This window comes from Pinus tabuliformis, chromosome 6 (assembly GCF_031772625.1).
Source record: "Pinus tabuliformis cultivar Carrire ecotype Pingquan chromosome 6, CPIR1, whole genome shotgun sequence".
Lineage (NCBI taxonomy): Eukaryota > Viridiplantae > Streptophyta > Pinopsida > Pinales > Pinaceae > Pinus > Pinus tabuliformis.
The window spans coordinates 1,409,839,508-1,409,860,850 of record NC_142292.1 but is presented as its reverse complement, the minus strand read 5'-3'; the positions used below and the strand labels follow the sequence as shown (position 1 = coordinate 1,409,860,850).

The 21,343-nt window shown below is 38.6% G+C and overlaps 1 protein-coding gene across 15 annotated transcripts in view; it reads left to right on the top strand.

Annotated features, from left to right (window-relative positions):
* Positions 1 to 21,343, top strand: part of LOC149263928 (serine/threonine-protein kinase TOR-like) — a 489,849-nt gene that overhangs the window by 25,216 nt on the left and 443,290 nt on the right. For all 15 annotated transcript variants that reach the window (XM_089426946.1, XM_089426940.1, XM_089426951.1 and 12 more), the window contains exons 5-11: positions 715 to 813; positions 1,178 to 1,337; positions 1,524 to 1,667; positions 1,769 to 1,941; positions 2,141 to 2,345; positions 2,445 to 2,639; positions 2,976 to 3,128. In XM_089426946.1, the coding sequence (XP_089283072.1) occupies positions 715 to 813; positions 1,178 to 1,337; positions 1,524 to 1,667; positions 1,769 to 1,941; positions 2,141 to 2,345; positions 2,445 to 2,639; positions 2,976 to 3,128 (1,129 nt within the window). The remainder of the gene's footprint in view (positions 1 to 714; positions 814 to 1,177; positions 1,338 to 1,523; positions 1,668 to 1,768; positions 1,942 to 2,140; positions 2,346 to 2,444; positions 2,640 to 2,975; positions 3,129 to 21,343) is intronic.

The following is a 21,343-nucleotide window of genomic DNA, read 5'->3' as shown; positions in this document are numbered from 1 at the left end:
TATCAAATGAGCATCACTCTACCAAGTGAAAGCACAACCCTCTAATCAAGCACACAAATCCTTGAATGTGTGTACCCCTAAGCCATCCAAAGCTCCATCAACTGTAAACCTGCATTTGTGATAAAAATCACAAGCATAGTGAAAGAATTTCTCTAGTGTAGGTCTCGTGCAAAATGAGGGATAACATGACTAAATGAGAGCTTTGCATCAATTAGTTGCGTTGAAAGGCACATTGTATAACACAATATGGGGTTGATTGTAAGATCCATCTGTAATGCTGACATCGACTGCATTATATCGATTGAATAAATATTTCATGTCAATTTTAAATAATAATAAAGTAATTGACAGATCTGTATCTTAAAAACCCACCTAGAGCCATCCTAACTTTGGATCCCTTGAGGTGCAAACTTCAAACAAGTTTCCTCACCGTCAAGAAGGTTTGCACTGCAAGAGATTTGATCCCTCTTGGCCCTTGATAGATCTGTGGTTCCAGACCCTTGGTGATATTCCCTGAAACGATATTTACTATTTTGTTTTTAGTTCAGGACCTGCAAAGCCTTCCTGTTAGCTGATGCCCTTTATTTGGATTTTCATTGAAAAGTTGTGTAATGCTAATGTGGATGTGTTTTCAGATTTGTACATCTACGATTAATCATTTTGTTTGAAACAATTGCTTGTTGTGGAACTTCTCTTATGTTTTATTTATGTCAGGTACTACCGCATGTTTGAAGCAACTCAAGACGGCCTTGGAAAGAATGCTAGTCACCACAGCATACATGGGTCATTGCTTGCAGTGGGTGAGCTCCTAAGGTAACAAATATTATCAACCCTTTGTGAGTCATGTCAGTTTGTGCTTTATGGCTCTCTTATTTTCACAATTCTATTCTGTATTTGTTCTCATGAAATCAAGCGGCAGGAATAAGTTATATGCCTTAATCTCTGGACTAGTCATACTTGTTAGCTACATTGTGTGCATGGACATTCTTACTTTCCTCATAGAACTGCATCAACTCTAAGCATCTGGGGGCAAAATATCACTGTTTATGGGATCTACATACCTTTGAGATTGTTATCAAATGTCGCAATACTAAATATGTTGTCAGTTTAATAGCTTCTGTATAAATTCCCTAAATGATTGAACCTTGGATAACTTTGAAATTTGGTGTTATTTTAGGAATACTGGAGAATTTATGATGTCAAGGTACAAGGAAGTTGCAGATATTGTTTTTAAATATCGTGAGCACAAGGATCGGCTTGTGCGGAAGAGCATTACATCGCTGCTACCTCGAATTGCTCACTTTCAACGTGATCGTTTTGTCACATCTTATCTTAAGGTGGTTTAACTTTGTAATTCATCATTTCTATACTGGATAATGTAGACAAAGCTATTTGAAATAATGGAAGGTATGGAGTATTCTTTTCATGATGACTAAGATTACAGAGTTTGTCATAGTTTTCACTTTTCACATTGCTCTGCATTCGATGTGCTCTGATCTTTATACTTTGGTTTGTCATCACAGATATGCATGGAACATATTCTGTCAGTACTCCGCACTCCAGCTGAACGTGCAAGTGGTTTTGTAGCTCTTGGTGAAATGGCTGGAGCCCTAGATGGAGAGTTGATAAACTATTTGCCGGCAATTACGTCACATATACGTGATGCTGTAATATGTTATGAGTGTCTTTTAGGAAATTCTCTTTCTATGAGCCTAATGAAAAGGTGGTGAAAACCTTATTTTATTTTTGAAATGCAACTTCTTCGCAGATCACTCCACGTAGGGGCAAGCCTTCTATGGAGGCGCTAGCATGTGTAGGGAGTTTTGCAAAAGCTATGGGTCCTGCTATGGAACCTTATATAAGGAACAACTTATTGGATGCCATGTTTTCTGCTGGCCTGTCAGATACCTTGGTGAAAGCCCTTGATCAGATAGCTTCTAGGTAAATTACCTAGATCAATCAATGTATCATTCGACTAAATTATTTAGCTTTTGTGAGCATGCCATGTTATTTGAACATAGATGCTAGTCATAATGTGGTTATTTTCAGTAGTATTACATTTGGTGATTTACAATTCTAGTCAACCTTTGTTGAATTTTTGTATTTATCTATTTTTAATGCAAAATTTTAATTTTTCCAGCCTACCTTCTTTACTGCCAACAATACAAGAGTGGTTACTTGACTGCATATCTGTAGTGTTGTCCAAGACATTGTATCGAATAACAAGGTCTGGTGGATCAGTACCTCGTGCCAACACTAGCATCTATCCTCATCAAGTTTTAGATGTTTGTGGTCCTTCTCTGGTACAGCTTGCATTGAAAACTCTCGCAAACTTCAATTTCAAGGTTGGCTTTACACTGGTCTTGGATTTAAATAACATTCCTCAAGGCTTGTACAACTATTTGTCCATTGTAGGTACTTCTAACTTTCACTTATGAGTGCAGGGTCATGAACTTCTTGAATTTGAAAGGGATGCAGTGGTTCCATACTTGGAAGATGAAGATAGTGCAACACGAAGAGATGCTGCAATATGCTGTTGTAAACTAGTGGAGAATTCCTTTTTCTCTGGATCTATATCTCCACATACTAGCCGAACTGGCCGCCCTGGTGGTGGAAGGCGGCGCCTTCTTGTTGAAGAAGTAGGTTTCAGAATTAAAATATATTCAAATCTTCATGCATCATCTGCAACCATGGTTTTACTCTACATCTAACCTATTTTCTGGGGATTACTTACACTTCATGATCTTCTTTGTTTATAGCTTGAATTATATAAGTTATTTTTGGTTTTGTATTTTTTTTATATAGAATGATAAATTTTGATGCCTGCTTCTTTGTTATAAAATGACTTCATCTTTGGGACATTGATAACATGGACATTAACCTTGTCTGCTTTTGCCTTAGCAGATGTGCCTTTAAAATTGAATGGCATCTTAATATGTTTCTGTTTCTATTAATTGGTTTTTCTGATGCTGCAGATTATAGAGAAGCTCCTTATTGCCGCCGTCTCAGATGCAGATGTTGGTGTGCGGAAGTCAGTTTTTTTGTCTTTGCATGCTAATGGAGGTTTTGATGAATTTTTAGCACAAGCTGACAGTTTGCGTGCAATATCTGTTGCACTCAATGATGAGGTAATCATTGATGTACTAATTTATTTTACTAAACCATAAAACTGTTTAAGTTTGTTTTAAGTAAGATCAAATGAGCTTATGATGGTTTGCGCAATTGCAAACAAGTTCCTTTGGTATCCTTCACTTTACAAAACATGGTTCATTAATTCCTTTTGGCTAATACTTTTTTTTTTGCTGAAGCAAGTATGGATCCTTCTATATCATTGAGTCAAAAAATAGTGTACAGTATATACAAACGTCCACCCGACGTCAAAGAAACAGAAAAGAAATAAAAGCTTAAGCCTCCAAGGGCTACACCGTACAGCTTTACCTCTAAAAATTCAAGCCTAAGAAATAACTAACATGACTCCAGACTAACCCTCGGAAAGCCCGCGAACTTTCGCGCGGCCTCCCTCCGGTAAACCCAAACCCATAGATCAACCCATCAAATCAAGAAGATCGACGGCTGAGGAGAAAGATGCCTAGCTAAAGAGCCCGAAGTTTAACTGTCCTGCCCCACCAAGTTGCTCTGTCCTGGACAACCGTTGATTTGCAACAACTGAATCCAACGGATGAGGAAGATTTCGCGTAGGACAAGAAGGAGGAATGTTAATCTGCGATGGAGGGCGGTTTTCAGAACCCTCACCCTGCCACGTGTCGCAGGATGAATGGGATCGCTGCGAAAACGCCAAAACCATTACCACTCTGAGGGCAGCGCGATCAGTCGAAAACTGCTTGCAAGGTGGTTTTACAATCTGGACCCCGAATTTTGAAACCACCAGTTGCCGAATGACTTGGTTCCTCTTGCAAATGAAAAACTTCCTTGCCTTGGTTGGGCCCTTGGGGTATTGTAAGGGTGAGAGTGTTCTATTGAGCAAAGACTTATGGGAATTATCTGAGATCTTCATCATGCTTGTACCTTGAGTCTGGGCGATCAGACATGGTTCTCTTCTCTTCAGCAAAATTTGCCCAAAATGAAGACACATCCAGGGGAAAATCAAATCGAGCTAGTCTCCATGGTTTTGAGTCTAAACACATCCCTATCTTCTTCCGCCTGTTCGCAGCATAGAGCTCTCAGTCTGCTTGGACTCAACTCCTGCCACTTCATCGACACATTATTCTCTGTGCAGCTGACTCCTTGGTTGGCCAGAAGATCCGCCAGCTTATTTGCCTTTCTGCGAACATGGTGGAAACTGATAGTGCGCAGGCCCTGAAGATGGCTTTGAATTCTTTGGAAAACCTGAATTAGTTTCCAATGCTTAGAGACTTTATCCGGCGCAGTTCCATTATGAATTTTTTGCACTGAGTTGATAATTAACTCCGAATCTGCCTCTATCATGACATTTAGACAGTTGTCCTGCTTCAGTAAATCCAGGCATTGTTCCATAGCCATTAGTTCAGCCATGTTATTGGTGGCTGTACCTAGGTGGCAATGGAAGATAAAAACGATACTTCCCTTTGCATTTCTGAGGACACCTCCATACCCTGCTGTTCCCGGGTTCCCTTTTGAAGCCCCATCAATGTTGTATTTTAAATAACCTTCCGGAGGAGGATGCCAAAATTCCTTCTCCGTGTTCGACGAGATTATCTTCCTGTCAAAGCCTAGGAGGGTGAGCCCCTGCATCCCCAGCTACTTGAGAATATTTAAATCTGCTTCTCGGGGGGGAGGGGTTTAGGGAAGTTGCGAACAATGGTTCTCACAGTCTCCTTGAGCTGTTTCAGGATTATCTCCAGCAGGTGTTGAGGGGGCTTTTTTTCCTCCTTAAAAATTCTTTTGTTCCTCTCCTTCCACATGTTCCATATGATGAAGCTTGGTGTAAGAGCCCACGCTGAGTTAAGAATTTCATTATCCGAAATTTTTTTCCTCCAGTTGATGAGGGTACTAATGATGCTGCCTCTGTCTCTATCAGATTGTTGAAAGATAGTAGCAAAAAAGTCCCATAACCAGGATGTGAAAATGCAGTTGTTGAGTAAATGTTCCAAGGTTTCTTCTTGAGCTTCACAGAGCAGGCATCTTGAAGGCCCCTGAACACCTCTCTTCCTTATGTTATTCCAAGTCAGAATTTTCTTGTGATAAACAACTCACATGAAGAGTTTGATTTTCATCCATCCTTGACGCCTCCAAAGGTTTTGCCAGATTTTGTCCGGAACCAGGGATCCAGCTCAAGGAGAATGCTTTTTGCTTCCTTAAGATTAAAGGTGCCCTCTTTGTTATTTCCCCATCTCAGTTAGTCCTATCCCTCTGCCACTAAGATCTTTCTTTGCTCTACTATTTTCCTGAGCTCCTCTGCTTTAGTTTTCAGGAGATTGTTATTTCTGCAATCTATGTTTCTCCAGATTCTCCACTTATCCGTAAGATGAGAATGTATCCAGAAATCCTTAACCTTTATTAAACCTTGGGAATTTGACTCCTGTTTAAGATCAAGGAAGTCTTCTTTTACTAGAATTGATTCTTGCTGCCACTTATCTTCCCAAAAAAGAGCAATATTTCCTTCTCTGATTTCCCAGAAGCTATTCTCTTGTACTAGTCTTCTATTCTCCCAGGCTTTGTTCCAAATATAAGAACCCTTTATATTTCCTGACATTCTTATAAGATCACTGTTCTGCCAGGAACTAGCATATTTTTCTTTCCAGATATTTGCCCATTGAGTCTTTGGATGCTGGACCCAGCGCCACCAAAGTTTGGCCCCTAGAGCCTTACTGAGAATCTCCTGATCATCCAATCCTAGCCCTCCATGGTTCTTGGGCTTACAAATTTTATCCCAAGACACCAAGGCCCATTTCCTCTTAGTCTCCTCCTTGCCCCAAAGGAAGTTTCTTTGAATATTTCTAAATTGCTGAAGGACCCCTTTTGTGGCTGGGAAGGCTGATAACATGAAAATAGGGATTGCTTGAAGCACTGCTTTTGTAAGAACTAACCTGCCAGCAAGGTTTAAAGATTTGATGGTCCATTTACTGACTTTGTCCTGCAACTTGTTGATCAAAGGTTCCCATATACTTTTGAGCATTGGTTTTGCAGTTAGAGGGACTCCTAAATATTTTGAAGGAAGGGAATCCCTTTGAAAGCCAAGAATTCTGGAGATGTTTTTTTAATGGCAATATGGGTATTGAAGAAGAAGATTTTAGATTTGGAGAGATTAACTTCCATACCTGAAGCCGAGGCAAAAAGATTCAGAATTTTTTTGTAATTTGAAGCTTCTTGGACTGTGGGGAGTCCCTGTAGCATGGTATCATCTACAAATTGTTGGTGAGTCAGGGCCTGCCCATTATCAGTAAGCTGCAGACCTTTAATCTTTCCTGATGATTTCGCCTGCTTTATAGCTCTCCCCAGTCCTTCCATCATGATGATAAAAAGAAAGGGGGAGAGCGGGTCACCCTGTCTGAGGCCTCTTGAGGGACTGAAAATCTCTAAGGGAGAGCCATTGACCAATATAGAAAAACTGGAGGAGGTCACCAGTGCCATTACCCATCTGACCCAGATGTGATCAAATCCAAATGCAATCAACATTTTCTTAAGGTAGACCCAATTTACCTTGTCATAAGCTTTGGCAATATCTAATTGCATGATCATACCCGCCTGCTTCTTTCTAGTTAAAGAGTGCACCACTTCTTGCGCTTGAATGATGTTATCCAGAATTTGTCTGCCTTCCACATAACCTGATTGCTCCCCTGATACCAGGACCGGAAGCAAAGGTTTGAGTCTGTTAGCCACAACCTTGGATATAATCTTATAGATTACGTTGCATAGGGCTATGGGTCTGTATTTATCCGGTGTCTGAGCAATCTCTTGTTTGGGGATCAGGGCGATGAAGGATGTATTGAGGGCTTTCAGAATGGTTTTGTTTGACCTGGAATCCTCCACAACATTCAAAATGTCCTGCTTAACAATATTCCAGCAAGCTTTGAAAAAGTCCACATTGAAACCGTCCGGGCCCGGTGCTTTGCCATTCTGCATGTCTTTGAGGACATCACTTAGCTCCCCTTCCATTACTGGTCTATTAAGGTTGAAGTTGTCCTCTCTGGATACCAGTTTCGGTACATTACTAGTTATTTCCCTGATGGATTGCTCTCTATCTGAATTGTTCTCTTGTGTTATACCTTGGAAGTGGTGGACTAACACAACTTCTATAGCTTTATGGGAGATTTGCAGTTCCCCTGCTTCATTCTTGATCGAAGAGATGTTGTTGTGAACTCTATTGGCCATGGTGGTTCTATGAAAAAACTTAGTGTTGCGCTCTCCTTCTTTTAGCCATTGAACTCTGGACTTTTGTCTCCAAAATATTTCCTTTTGTTTACATAGATTCTCCCATTCTTGATAATGTTTATCCGCTTGCTCACTGTCCTTAATTAGAGCTTGGTTGAGAACCTGCATTTTGTTTTCAACTACTCTCTTTTCTTCAAAAATATTACCAAAATCCTTCTTGTTCCATTCCTTAAGCCAGAATTTGATGTGCTTTAGTCTTTTGTGAAGAAGATACATTCTGGTCCCCTGAATCTGCAAGTCCTCTGACCACCATTTCTCAATGTTGCTTGAGAAGTCTGGGTGTGACAGCCAGATATTTTCAAATCTGAAAGGTTTGTTTCTAGGAGTGCCTATACCCTTGATTTCCAATTGAATTGGCCAATGGTCTGAGCCTCCAAAGGGAAGAACTCGCGCTGTTACCTCTTTACCATTCAGCATAAGATTCTCAGAGATGAAGAATCTGTCTAGCTTTGAGGCAACAAGGGCATCTCCTCCCCTCCTGTTATTCCAAGTAAAGAGGCCAGTATTCCAATTAGTGTCAACAAGATTTATGTTGTCAGAAAAGGTTTGGAAAGCCATGGAGTCTTTACTTAGAGATCTTGTTCCTCCTTTTTTCTCTGAAAGGGATTTAATCATGTTGAAATCCCCTCCCATGATCCAGGGTATATCTGCATGTCTGTTCCTGAGATCCACCAGGGTATCTAGAAACTTAAGTTTGTCATCTATTCTCTGAGGACCATAAACATTTGTGACCAGAAAGGTGTCCCTTTCTCCTACTGGTTGAATAACAACCGATAAGTAATTTCTGGAAGCCTCAGCTTCCAGAATGCCAATTTTGTGGGGATTCCATAGAGTGAGTATGCCCCCTGCTGTATTCTCTGCTTTTACTTCTAGAAACTCATAGCTGCTGAGCCATTTGCTGTGGATTTGTCTTACCTTTTGAATGGAACATTTCGTTTCTTGGATGAACATTATATCCGACGTTTCTTGTTTCATTCTGTTACTAAGCATTCTCTGCTTTCTCTTACTCCCTAGACCTCTAATATTCCAAGATGTCAACTTCATTATAAAAGATTTGTAAAGGAGTAGCTGGCTAGATCTTTCATCTTACCTGAATCAATCATCAGCTTTCCACACTCCATCAAGAGTTCATTCTGCTTTTTCCTCCCTCTTTTCTTGCTTGGGTTTCTAGTAGCTAGTCCCAGCGTAGTTTTCATCGTTTTCACCCCTCGGTTGTCCTGCTTATCTATGTTGTTCCCTCGCTCTAACTTCCCAGCTTGCGTTTTCCATAGAAACAACTGTTGTATTCTGCTGAGTTCTTCTTGAGGTAGTGAATCCACTCCCCCTGTAGTACCCTGCCTCAAGAATCCTTCTAGGTCTAGGTTTTCTTTGTCAAGAATTTCTAGTAGTTCATGGTCCTCTAGGTCCGTATCATTCTGGGTCATTTCCTGATCCATTTCTTGTTCAGCATCGCTCATAGTGGCTTCTTTCTGGTACTCATTATTTTGTGTTTGTTCCAGGTTTTTTTCCTTCTCCTTTTCTACAGAACTCCCTTCCATTGCTTGATCTTCTTTAGTAATCTCTTTCGCTTCCTGAAGCACCTGAAAACTGTTCTGCCTAAACTGTTGTCCTTCGTGCTGCTGATTTTTTGGTCCTCTTTTACTTCCTTTACTTCAGTTAACCACTTTCTGGAAGCTATTTGATTCTTTCATTGTGTTGATTTCGCTTTTGTTTATTTCTTTGTTGAGCGGACAGTCTCTGAAAAGATGTCCATGTTCATGGCATTTGCGACATCTGAATGGAATGTGCTCATAATCTACTGTTTGCACCCATTCTTCATAAAAAACTTCCAATATTATCTCCTCCGGTAGAGCTCCTGATAGATCCATTTCCACACATATTCTAGCAAAAGAAGTATATTTTCCCCTTCTAGTGGCTTCAGAGGCTTTAACATAGCGACCTAATTTATTGCCTATGGCCGCTAACGATTCATTTTGCCAGTAATCAAGAGGTAGAGAGTAGAGCCTTACCCAGACCGGCACTAAAGTAAAAGTTTTCTTTTCTGGAACAAAGTTCATCATCCATGGTCTCATGTAGAGCCCCTCAATAGCATAGAAGTATGGCCCTCCTTCAAATATTCTGTCCTTGTCTTCAATATTAGTGAACACCACCGTAAAGAAACCCTTAGACTCGAGATGAAGATCTATGCTCCCTTTAGGTTTCTAGTGGTATTTAATCCACCACTGTAAAGCTTTTTCAGTGGGCCATTGTCCCATGAACTTACAAATGATGGCATATGTCCCCATGTGCTCCCTGTGCGCCTACAACTTTGGATTATTTAAAATAACCCTGGGAGTTATGTCTGTTTTGGGTTTGCAGGGTCCCTTGCTTCTCTTGTTTTTACTTTCATGTTTTTTGTCTTCTACCTCTTTGTCTTTTGTGCTATATTGATCATTTTCTATGGGTTTTTCTGTTCCCTCTTCCGTAATTCTTTTTCCTTCCACCTCTGTTTCCCTAGCATTTTTCAGAGGCTTCTTTCCTCTGCTGGCCACGGCCCCCTTGTAGGAGGAAGTGGAGCCCCCTCCTCTACCGCCCTTCATAGAGCTCTGACTGCCCCTGTTTGCGCTGAACGCTGTTCGCTCTTCGCTGTTCCCTCCGCTCAAATTTGTCCTCTATTTTTACTCTTATTCTCAATTAACAATAAAATCCCCTTTTGGCTAATACTTGTTATTATGCTAGAATTGGAAAATTTTCTCTTATGAAGGATTTTGTGTGCCTTTTCCTGTTGTGAGCACCATATATTATCATTATTGGTGGTGTTATTCTTTTGAAATCTGTGTTTAGAGAATTCACTAGCACTTAGTCCTAGAAATATCTTTCTGCATGCTCATCATAATAATGTGTTAGTTTTATAAATAAATTAGATATATCATATAGTACTATTTTTAGAAATACTAGATATGTTCATAGGAATAGTATAAAATGTTAGACATATACAAGCATACTTCTACCTCTTTGAAATCTATTTTCTCGTTGCTAGGTGGACCACTATTCCTATGAAAAAGTGGATAGTGCTGTCCTTGTACTTCAACGCAAGTCTTCTTTTAGAGCAAATTTTGTCATTTTTGTATTCAGAAGCCCATCTCTTGATGTTGCTTCTTATCTTACTCTCGTCACATACGCTGATATCAAGCCTAGGTGACTAATGTCCTTATGATCTCAATTAATAAATTGCTGAATTTAATTAGTAGTGCTGAAATTAAATTCATCCCATAGCATCAATCACACAATAGCCGGAAATTAAATAGCGAAGCACAAAACATAGTTTCACACATATATTGGTAATTGCTATTTCAAATAAGCTTTTCATTCCTTTGTAAAACTTTCAAGGAAACCTCCACAAGCTGCCCACCAAAACAGTGCTGCATAATTTTTGAATCACCCTGAACTTGAACAGAATGACTACTTGAGAAGTACAGCCTGTAGTACATGCTACAAACCATACATTTGTATAACCTCTGTCCATACCGTTGCATGGATTTGTATGATCATGTATGTATGGTTGTGTGGAGCTGTTTTGTACAAGTGTATTGAACGGTGTGTTGTTCGGAGATGTCTCTTTCTTGGCTGCTTGCAGTCTCTCTTGCTCTCAGTCGCTCAACCTGCTCATAGGGAAAATTCTAAGGATGGAAATTTATCTTAAAAGTACAGAAATTTTGGTGAATCTTACTAGTCTCTAATATGCAAACTGTAAAATGTTTGGCTATATTTTTGTAAAAGTATTTCAATTTATTATGATATTATAAATCTATATAGTATGCATTGTACAATGTACATAAAATTGAAAATAATTTACCTAAAATTTGGACAAATAAGTTTCAGAAAAAAGTGGAAATTGATGAATCTTATTTTGGGAGAAAACATAGAAAATTAGCCCACTTGTGAAATTTAGCCCCTAAAATTTTCCTTGCCCGTTCTCATATTTCTGAAAACCTCTATCATGACTTGTTTTTATACTTTTAATTGAAACCATAACCTTAATCTATTTTTGAGTTTACTCCTAGTCTAAGTCATGCATATGCACGAGATACATTTTTTTAGAGTTAACAATGAAATATAGGACTTTTCACTTGTTTAATAAAGTGAATCACAAAATATAATCACTTTTTCAAAATTAGAATTACTTCTTAGGAGATCTGTCCAATCTTGCAATTGCCCTAGGCCATTCACCCTTGGTCAAATTAGCATGACCCAACCAAATTATTCATGGCTACTTAGGTGAATGTATCCATCTCCCCTGGTCAAATCAACATGTCCCAACCAAGTTTATTTGGCTTCTCAAGAGATGGTTTGCCATATATTGCATTGACATCAACATTCCCTCTCAACGAGGGAGACATTCTGCATCACACTAAGCTTGTCTCTAAAGTATACAAACTTCGATCAAGATAGAGGCTGGGTGAGAATATCTACAATCTGCTCGTCTATGGATATGTACTAGAGCTTCACTACTCTCTACACCACGTCTCAGATGAAGTGACTTGATCAAATAGTCATGCTAGTAGTTTTCGAAGTGACATTGCTTCACCAATTGCGACACTAACTGTGATATACTTTGCATATGTTGTACCAAGTGCGACAAAAGTTTACTTCCTGCTAAACCATGATATCATTGCTGATCCCAAGCTCAAGCAACACCTCGAGATGCTCTTTCTATCCTTTGCAATCCTGACGCAATTTGAATCAGTATATTCCTATAGCCTCACTTCACCACCTGAGACATATCTCAAACCATATCCAACTATACCACGCAGGTACCTCAACACATGCTTCATAACAACCCAATGTACATACCACGACTCAACCATAAACTAGCTCAGGGTGCTCACTGCAAAGCAAATATCATGCTTAGTGTTAACCAGGTACATCAAGGATCCATCAACTGCCTATACATCTTGGGATCCACCAATGTAACGAACAAAGTTTGTACTATGCAATAATCTTTAGAACACTTTGAAGACAAAGACATCCATTGTAAGACAACAAATATAAGAATATTTGAATACAAGTGAGATGTTGATTACAACTGAGGGTCCCTTATATATGCCTAGGCAGGCACCCTTTAACGAATGGTCATGTCCTTAGAGACACGCCTCTTTAATACTAATCACTAATTAATTAATCATTATTACATTTATCATATTTATTTACGTTAGGATCTAGGTTTGAAGGACTCTATAGTCACCGGAAGACCCCTTCTAGCTATGCTCCTATTAACGGGTTGGAATTTACTGTCAATAGCTAGGGGATCTCCCTGGTGCAGAATCCCAATTATACTGTACACCATTTGGTTTAGGGATCCCATCTGATATGTAGGCTCAACTGCCATCTCGTTGGTTGAGGTTTGCTTCAGACAAGAGGGAGAGTATCAGTTAAACGGGAATGTATAGACTTCAACAAATGCAAGTAAGTAACTGATGAACACCCAATAAAACAAATACCATAAATAGCAACAACATAACTTCAAAGCATGAATCCTAAGAAAAGTGTTGTTAGCAAGACTTTAAATAAGACCACGCATAAATAAGAAATAAGTTTAGCAACCAAGAATGTGTTCGTGATTGTTAACGACAAGTGAGTGCACAGTCCACAATGATACAATGCCAATATCAATAAAACAATTTATCAACATATCATATACCATCCATGTGTTGCAAAGGAAATCCCACAACACAAGAAGACACATGAGGAGATAGTACACCAAAGCTCATAGGAACTTTCAATTCATTAAGCTGATAATATTCATGGCACCAACATATAAGATCTTCATCAAATCCATCAACGGAAATAGACCATTACTCCTTGCATTCACTAGAAGATCATAAGTTCTCAAAACAATATGCACCAAAATGAGTCCAAAGCTAAAATTCCTTTACAATGTGTCATGAGGGTATATTTATAGAAAAGAGGGTGACTTTTGGTCTACTCGTGACTCTTGGACTTCCTCATGACCTTTCGAATTCCTACTTGATTCTACTCTATCCTACCTTGCTATTCACAACAAAACAAATTGATTCTACTCTTAACAACTTAGTAATTGACAATTTCGGGACATTTATGTGCAACTGCTCAACAAGGTAGGTGCGCCAAAGCTTGTACTCAACAGCTATTGTGGCCACCTTCGGCTGCTCTTCATCATGTCTGTGGAGGCATTCAAGGGCATCTGGAATGAGAGTGCTTCTCTTGACCTTGATTTGATTAGATAGAGTTACCAACTTTGTGTACATCCTCACTGGCTCCACCACATACCGTGTAATGTTTTCCTTTGTGACCTGTAAATCTCCTGTGCTGGAAGCATGCCTGAAAGGGTCGAGAAATGCTTGAATCTCCTATAGGATTTCCTCTTGCTTCCTTACTTCTCCAACTACTCCAATGGAAGGAACCCCATGAACTTCAATCACAGACTCCAACCCACTCAACAAATGTCTGTAAGAGGCAAGAACCCTGTCAACATCTGTGAGGCTCCCTCCTAGGGTCCTCTAACTAAAACTAAATTTCTCTAATTTTAAACACAATAAGATGGGAAATAACTTATTTATATCTAAACATTTATTTGATGATAATATACCATTAAAATTTATTTACCACAAATTAAATAAGTAAGAATTTCATTGCAACCATTTACATAAGTAATCAATAAACAGAGGAATACCTGTTCCAATAGCTTAGTTGAGATGCTCCTAACTTTGTTGGGATGCTCCTTTTGACTATCCGACTGGATTTGCCTCCCAGCCAACTAGGAAGTATTTCCTAGCCCAGGGAACCTCCACAGATTCCCTAGCCCTCCGAGCTCAAGTCCAACCAGATGCAGTGTGTCCCAGTTTAACAAACACTCTTCAGATCCAAGTTTGTATTCCCTCCTTTATCACTCCATTCTCTTTCTCCACATTCCTCTCCCAAAACATAATCCTCCAAAACAAAATCAAGACCAATGATCTCCCCCCTTTCCTCTCATCTTCCTTACCCTTTTATGTCTCTTTCTTCCATCCCTATCATTAATGTCATGACTACCTCTTCATCCTTTCATTTAGTATCCTTGACTTTTCTTACCATATCTTGTTCAAGTAGATTTGAGAAGACATTTTGGGGATAAGATATGAATATTTAATTTGGAAATTAATTGGAGAAGACCATATTTTCTCCCAAGTAGATTTTGAGAAGACACCTTGGGATATGGATATTTAATTTGGAATAAATGGAAGGAGACCATATCCTATCCAAAATTAAATTTGAGAAGACAAGTTGGGAATTGAATAATAACAATAATAAAATTTATATTAGTAAATAAAAATTACAGTTTCACAAATGTAGGTATATACCAATATTTCTTGATAATTATAAGTCAATATTTTCAGGTAATTTAAACACTAATAAAATTTGTATGATAAGATTAAGTAGGGCATTACATACGCCCCTCTTTCAGAAAACTTTGTCTCGAAGTTAGAGTGAAAAAGATATAAGGAGTTCGAAAGCAGTTTGACAATAAGGCATAACAAAATCGAGAGAGAGTTATAGTAGTGAAATTTAATAAGTCAGGCAATGATACCACTTCCCATCAAGAGTCTCCAACCAATCTATATCCTCCTATCCTTCCTAACCTACTTCCGTTCCCACTTTATCCATCCTCTGTTGTTATATACTATGGCATCGACTATATCAATCTAACCATTGATAAAACCAATATGGCGGAAGTGTCGACTATATTGACCTAACTTCCCTAGCAGGCAACTTGCAATCGTCATCACACGTTTACGGGAGCGTGTCCATCACTGCCCTCCCACGATTCCAGGTTTGGAGGTTACACGGTGGGAAATACCTCCACCCTTCCTTACATCTAGGGTCAACACCCTAATATGGACCACACTACAGTGCTGGTTGGATACTTGTCATCGAATAATCTAGTCAGGTAGTCTTTCCACCTGCCATTTACATTTTACCCATGTCATAAGCGTGCATATCAAATAGATACCAAATGTAATAGGACAATGTACATCATACCATTTCTCATTGGATGTCTTGACCTTCCCCAACGAAAGAGTAGATCTTGGTTATCATATAGTTCTTTCTGATCTGAATGTTAGTTCTCATTCATGCATATATATAACAACAAAATAGATATAGATACGTGATCTTAAACATCGTATTATTAAGTCTGGTATCCATGTGTCAATTTTGTAGTTCACTGTAACAAGCTTTGTGGAAGCCCCTGCTGAAAATTGGTATCAGAGTCAGTAACGTCTAGTTCAAGAGGTTGGTATTCTAAATCATCACTCATAATAATGGATCCATTCAGGAAGTCTACATCCTTCCATGAATTAGAAGACAGAGAGTCATCCACTACAGAGAATCCCCTTAGGGACATGTTTGTATCAAGTTCCAGTCGAGTCTTAAATCAAGCAGAACGTGAATATGAAGAGCCACAACCGTTTGCTCGATGGTAATTACCTAGTATCTCTGCATCAGAAGTTTATGATTTGTCTATATTCCATTTAAAAGCTGCCACTAGAATTAGTATAAAGGAGTCTATCAGTCAGATTCAGGAGAATTCTGACAATATTCAGTCAATCCCTCTTCTGGATCCAAAAACTTTACAGGCCGAAGCTAAAAGGTTAAAAACAAAATATTTGCACCTGGGATGCACAAGGATCGGGATCAACACTTTGACTCATCAAGGGTTAAATTCTTGCGTGCTAGCCACAGTCTGAGACCTTACTCATAATAAGTATATCGATTCCTTAATAGGAGGTATAGTTGCCCCTCTGTCGCATGGCCCAGTATACTTTGACTGTTATCCTAATTTTTCAGTCTATGTCTTTGACGAAACAATAGATCAGATCCTGCAGTTGCAGATCCAAACTTCAGGGTTTGATATGCACCAGAAAAGACATAACATAGCCATACAATCCAGAGGATGTTTCCGGCACACAAATACCTTATGGCCAGCCATATGCCATACACCCAGTCGGGATTCAAAAGCAAGTGTCGTTGTTCTAACAGATTCAAAGAATCAGAAAATAGAACATCAGACAATTCGATGGGAAGATCTTACATTCCCTGAACACTGGGTAGTTTCTAATCCCAAGCCTCCAACACTTAAAAGAATAACCTCTGCTGATATCCAAGAGAACCAATCCTCTGCTGTTTTGTCTTTCCCTAGAAGATCTACTATTGATTACAGAGGAATTGAAAGAGCCTGCAAAAGTTCCAGATTTTATAGAGATCCATCCACTGTTGATACTGCTTGTTCTAGCTCAATTTCTTGTAAACATATTTCTTTATTTGAATTTGCCCAGCTAGTCAATTTCAATTCCTTTGAAGTTACATGTCCTGAATGTAAAGCTACTATAAATTTATGTACTCTTGCTGAATCTGTCATCCATGAGAATCACCATCCAAGAACTGGAGAAGCTCCTCCTTCCACATCAGTTAATCCATGCCTGAACCCAAAATGTTCAGACATCCCTTTTCCTCATGAGCCAGAGTCTGACCATGTTCTAATGATGCATGAGATTATTACTCTAGAAGGAGAAGATCCCAGATTGACAGAAATGTTTAGTGTAATGAGGCCAGCCAAGCCCAAATATGGACTAGGCTATCTTGAGCAAGCAAAAGGCTTGATTCCTTCATGTAGATTTGGTCCTGTTCTAGATGACTGTAAGAAGCCTGCAGTCATGGAAATGCACAAGTTCTTTACTCTAATGAATGGCTGCTTGAAATCAGAAATAAGTTCTAAATGGATGAAAGCCATGTTGAACTGGGACTTATTTACCAATCTAGAAGCAGAACAGTTTGGCCTTAGTCATACTATTGAGGAGAAGATTAAATTATCTGAAGATTGGAAACATTATATGGAAATTACAAACTCTTGGATTTCCTTTTATGAATGGAAGAAAAATGTTTCCCCTGAAGTTGTGTTGACAGGATCATCTTCTTCATCATCTACCAAACACGCTTGGACAGCCTTAGATGGCAGTAGAATAGAGACTCCATCTACTTTTCCTCCTTACAGAGGAATTATCATCGGAGAAAATCAAAATGCAGCAAAAGCAATTCCTTTGATTCAAAAGGATGAAAGTACTTTAGGCATAGATGGGAGAATTCGTAAGGCCAGTGAACAAATCAACTGAACTAATACAACGATAAAGGGTCTTGAGATAAATACAGCAAAGGCTATAGAAATAAAGCAACAATTTGATACTGTTCAAGTCTCACTAAATGAGGTTAACAGAAACCTCAATGATGTACAATATACTTCATCTGTTGTTAGATCTTATGCCAAAGAATCTTTAAATAAAATAGAGGAAGTGGAAGAAAAAAAAGTAGATCACATAGATACTACTAAAAATCTGATATCTGGTTTAATTGAAAAGGTTGAAAAGATAAGTCTGTCAAAAACAGATAAACCAGTTCCCACCTTTTTTCTCTACAAAAGAAATATAAAGATTCAAGATCCTCTTAAACCAATCAACAGGTTCCTGGCATTATTTCCTAAAGAAGTAGCTACATCTTCAGCAGAAACACCAGAAGATACAGAAAAAGTCACCATTGCTTTCTTATTCAAGGAAGAAGAAGATGACAAGAAAGAATCTGAGTCTCAGATCTTTTCCATATATGAACCTCTTGAAAGTAGGTTCAATAAATATTCTGCACCTGATCTTGAAGGCAAAGGCAAGCCTCCTGAAGCTCATACATTTTTCCCTGAATCACATGGAGAATGGAATATTGATAATTTGAGTGTTGGTCAGATTAGACAATTAATTGATATGATGTTCACAGAATATAAGCTCATGTGTCTTAGGGGAAAAAGTGAAATAGAAGCATGCAAGACTATTATTCAATGTTTTACAGGAACACTGCTCAGGTGGTGGGAGATTGAATCATCACTAGCAATACTGATAAAAATGGAAGCAGAAGTGCTTAAAGACGAAGCAGGAGATGTAATTCACAATTCAGATGGCTCAACTATAAGCAACATGATTGGAGCTTTAACCTCCATGATCTTAGAACACTGGTGTGGCAGTGAAACGAAGATTGCAGACAAGTATGAAGTTATCCTCATGAATCTCAAATGCCACAAGATGTCACAATACAAAGACTTTCATCGAGATTGGATGCAAAGAATCTATGAAGTGAAGATTCAAAAAATCTGTTATGGAAACAGGTATATCTTGCTGCTCTTCCATCCAGATTTGTTGATTATATCAGGTTGCAAGAAGTTTTTCAGTTACCATTTGAATCATATACTTGGGGTGAGATTTATTCTCACATTACAAAAACATTAGTGAGCTTATGCATAAGTTCCAAAGTGAACAAATCTTTGGAAAAACTTTCAAAGCTCCCAGACAAGAAGTCCATTTGCAGCAAATATGGACTCATAGTCGATGACCCTTTGGTCAAGAGAAGAAAAGCAAAGAAACGGGCTAAAAAGGAGTATAAACAGAATGCTAAAAGCTATAAAGATAGAATAAAGCATTCCTAAAGATCTAAAGGTCACTCCTCCAAAGCCAAAAAGGGCTGCTACAGGTATGTCCCCAGGACACATTATTATAGACCCTTTGACATTCATTTGCATACATCCAAACAAGAAAAATGGAACAATCTCACTTGTTGGTTGTGTGGCAAAACTGGACACACTTCCTCAAGATGCCCAGAAGGAGAAGAATCTAAGAAAAACAGAGGGAAGAAGTCCCAAGCCTCTTTTCAGAGAGGTAAAAATATCAAGCAAGAGGGACAAATACAATGCATGAAGTGTGGTGCCCGCACTCACAGGACAGAACGCTGCCCAAATGTGGTAATTAAAAACCAAATTCAGTAGCAACAGCTTGAAGAATCATCTTTTGATTCTTTTAGTTCTTCGTCTCAAGAAGAATTACAAGCACACATGCAAGATTGTACAGATTCTGAAACGACATCCTGTTCTTGTCCTAAACCGGAAGAATGTGCTTGTCAGATGTATTATGATTCTGATTCAGAATCATATAGTGATTCCAGCTCTGAAGAAATGTCCTTCAGACCACAGAGAGAGAAAATCTTAATGGCCGCCACAGAAGAAGATGAGATAAAAATTCTTTCTCAGATTCGAGCAATGGAAGATGGAGAAATGAAGAGTCGGTTAACAGAGGCATTCATGGACCAGCTCAAATCCATTTCTTCCAGAAATACAGATAAAAAGCCATTGTTTGTTGATGCTTCTTTTGAAAGGAATACCAGATCCTTCCAACGACATCAAGAGAAGCCAGACAGGGTGTGTTCACTCACCTTGGGAGAAGTAAGTAGAGAGATCCATAATATTAAATCTGAAATCTCTGCTTTGAAATCCCAAATTGCTGAAATAAAGAAAGGTAAGCAAGCTGTAGAAGAAAATTCTCATTCATGGGACACAGCAGAATATGCCAAAAATCTTAATCCAAATCTTGAAATTGTTGAAGGAAAGAAAGACCCTGTCTTTGGATTTCAAGAAATGAGAATTCTCGCTATCTCCTACTAGCAACATCATGTAAAAGTGAACATCTGCATAAAGGGAGAAATGTTTGAACTCACAACACTCCTTGACTTAGGAGCTGATGTGAACATTTTAAATAAGAAAGTGATACCAGCAAAATATTGGGTTTCTGCAAAAAGAAATGTTGTAGGATTGGGTAATAAAACGCTCAAATATGAAGTTCCTAAGGCTTCTATTTGTTTTGAACATCACTGCATCAATTTGAAATTTGCAGTAGCAGACATCCCAGTTGACTATATTCTAGGAAATATATTCCTAGCAGCTGTTGAGCCACATGGGTCAACCAGATTAAAAGAAAACAAAGCTGGTTATTTTATTTCTGTTCCTACTTCGAAAGGAATAACAAAAAGGATTGAGTTGCCTTATATCTCAAATCCTAGAGTCTCTACAATGGTCCAGACTGTCCAAGATTTGGACAAAGCAGAAGCCAAACTATCAGATCTGAAAGATCTGAAGTCTACACTTAAGGTAGAAGAACAGCTGAAGGATCCTCAGGTCAAAAGAAAAATTGGGGAACTGAAAAAACAAATTGAAGACGAATGCTGCTCAGAAGAACCAAATGCATTCTGGCACCGAAAGCAGCATACTATTGAACTCCCATACAAAGAAGGATATACATGTAAACCCTGTAAAAGTAAAGCTATTACTATGAGCAAGGAATATAGAGATCTCTGCGAAAAAGAGATCAAACAACTCTTAGAGAAAAAGCTCATCAGAGAATCCGACAGTCCTTGGAACTGTTATGGATTCTATGTCAACAAAAGAGCAGAACAAATCAGGGGTATCCCAAGGTTGGTAATAAATTTTAAACCTCTAAATTCTATCCTTGCAGATGACACCTATCCTATTCCTCACAAAGGAGAACTAATAAGTAGGATAGCTGGAGCTAAAATATTTTCAAAATTTGATTTGAAAGCAGGATTCTGGCAAGTTGCCATTTAAGAAAAAGGTAAGTTCAAAACTGCTTTCAGCATTCCAGTAGGCCACTATGAGTGGAACGTCATGCCTTTTGGTTTAAAGAATGCTCCATCAAAATTCCAAAAGGTAATGGATAAAATTTTTAAGCCATATTTTGATTGGCGTATAGTCTACATTGATGATGTTCTAATTTTCTCCAAGAACATCCAAGACCATTTTAGGCATGTTCATACATTTAAACATATAGTAAAACATAATGGTCTAGTTCTAAGTAAGAAAAAAATAGAAGTCTTTCAGACTACTATCAAATTTCTCGGCCATACCATATTCAATGGTCAAATATCTCTGCAGAAGCATGTGCTTGAGTTTGCTGACAAATTCCTAGATGTTATTACAGACACGAATCAACTTTAGAGATTCTTGGGATGTTTGAATTATGTCAGTAACTTTTACAAAGATTGTGCCGCAGATAGAAGTGTGTTAAATCAAAGACTCAGAAAGAAGCCCCCTCAG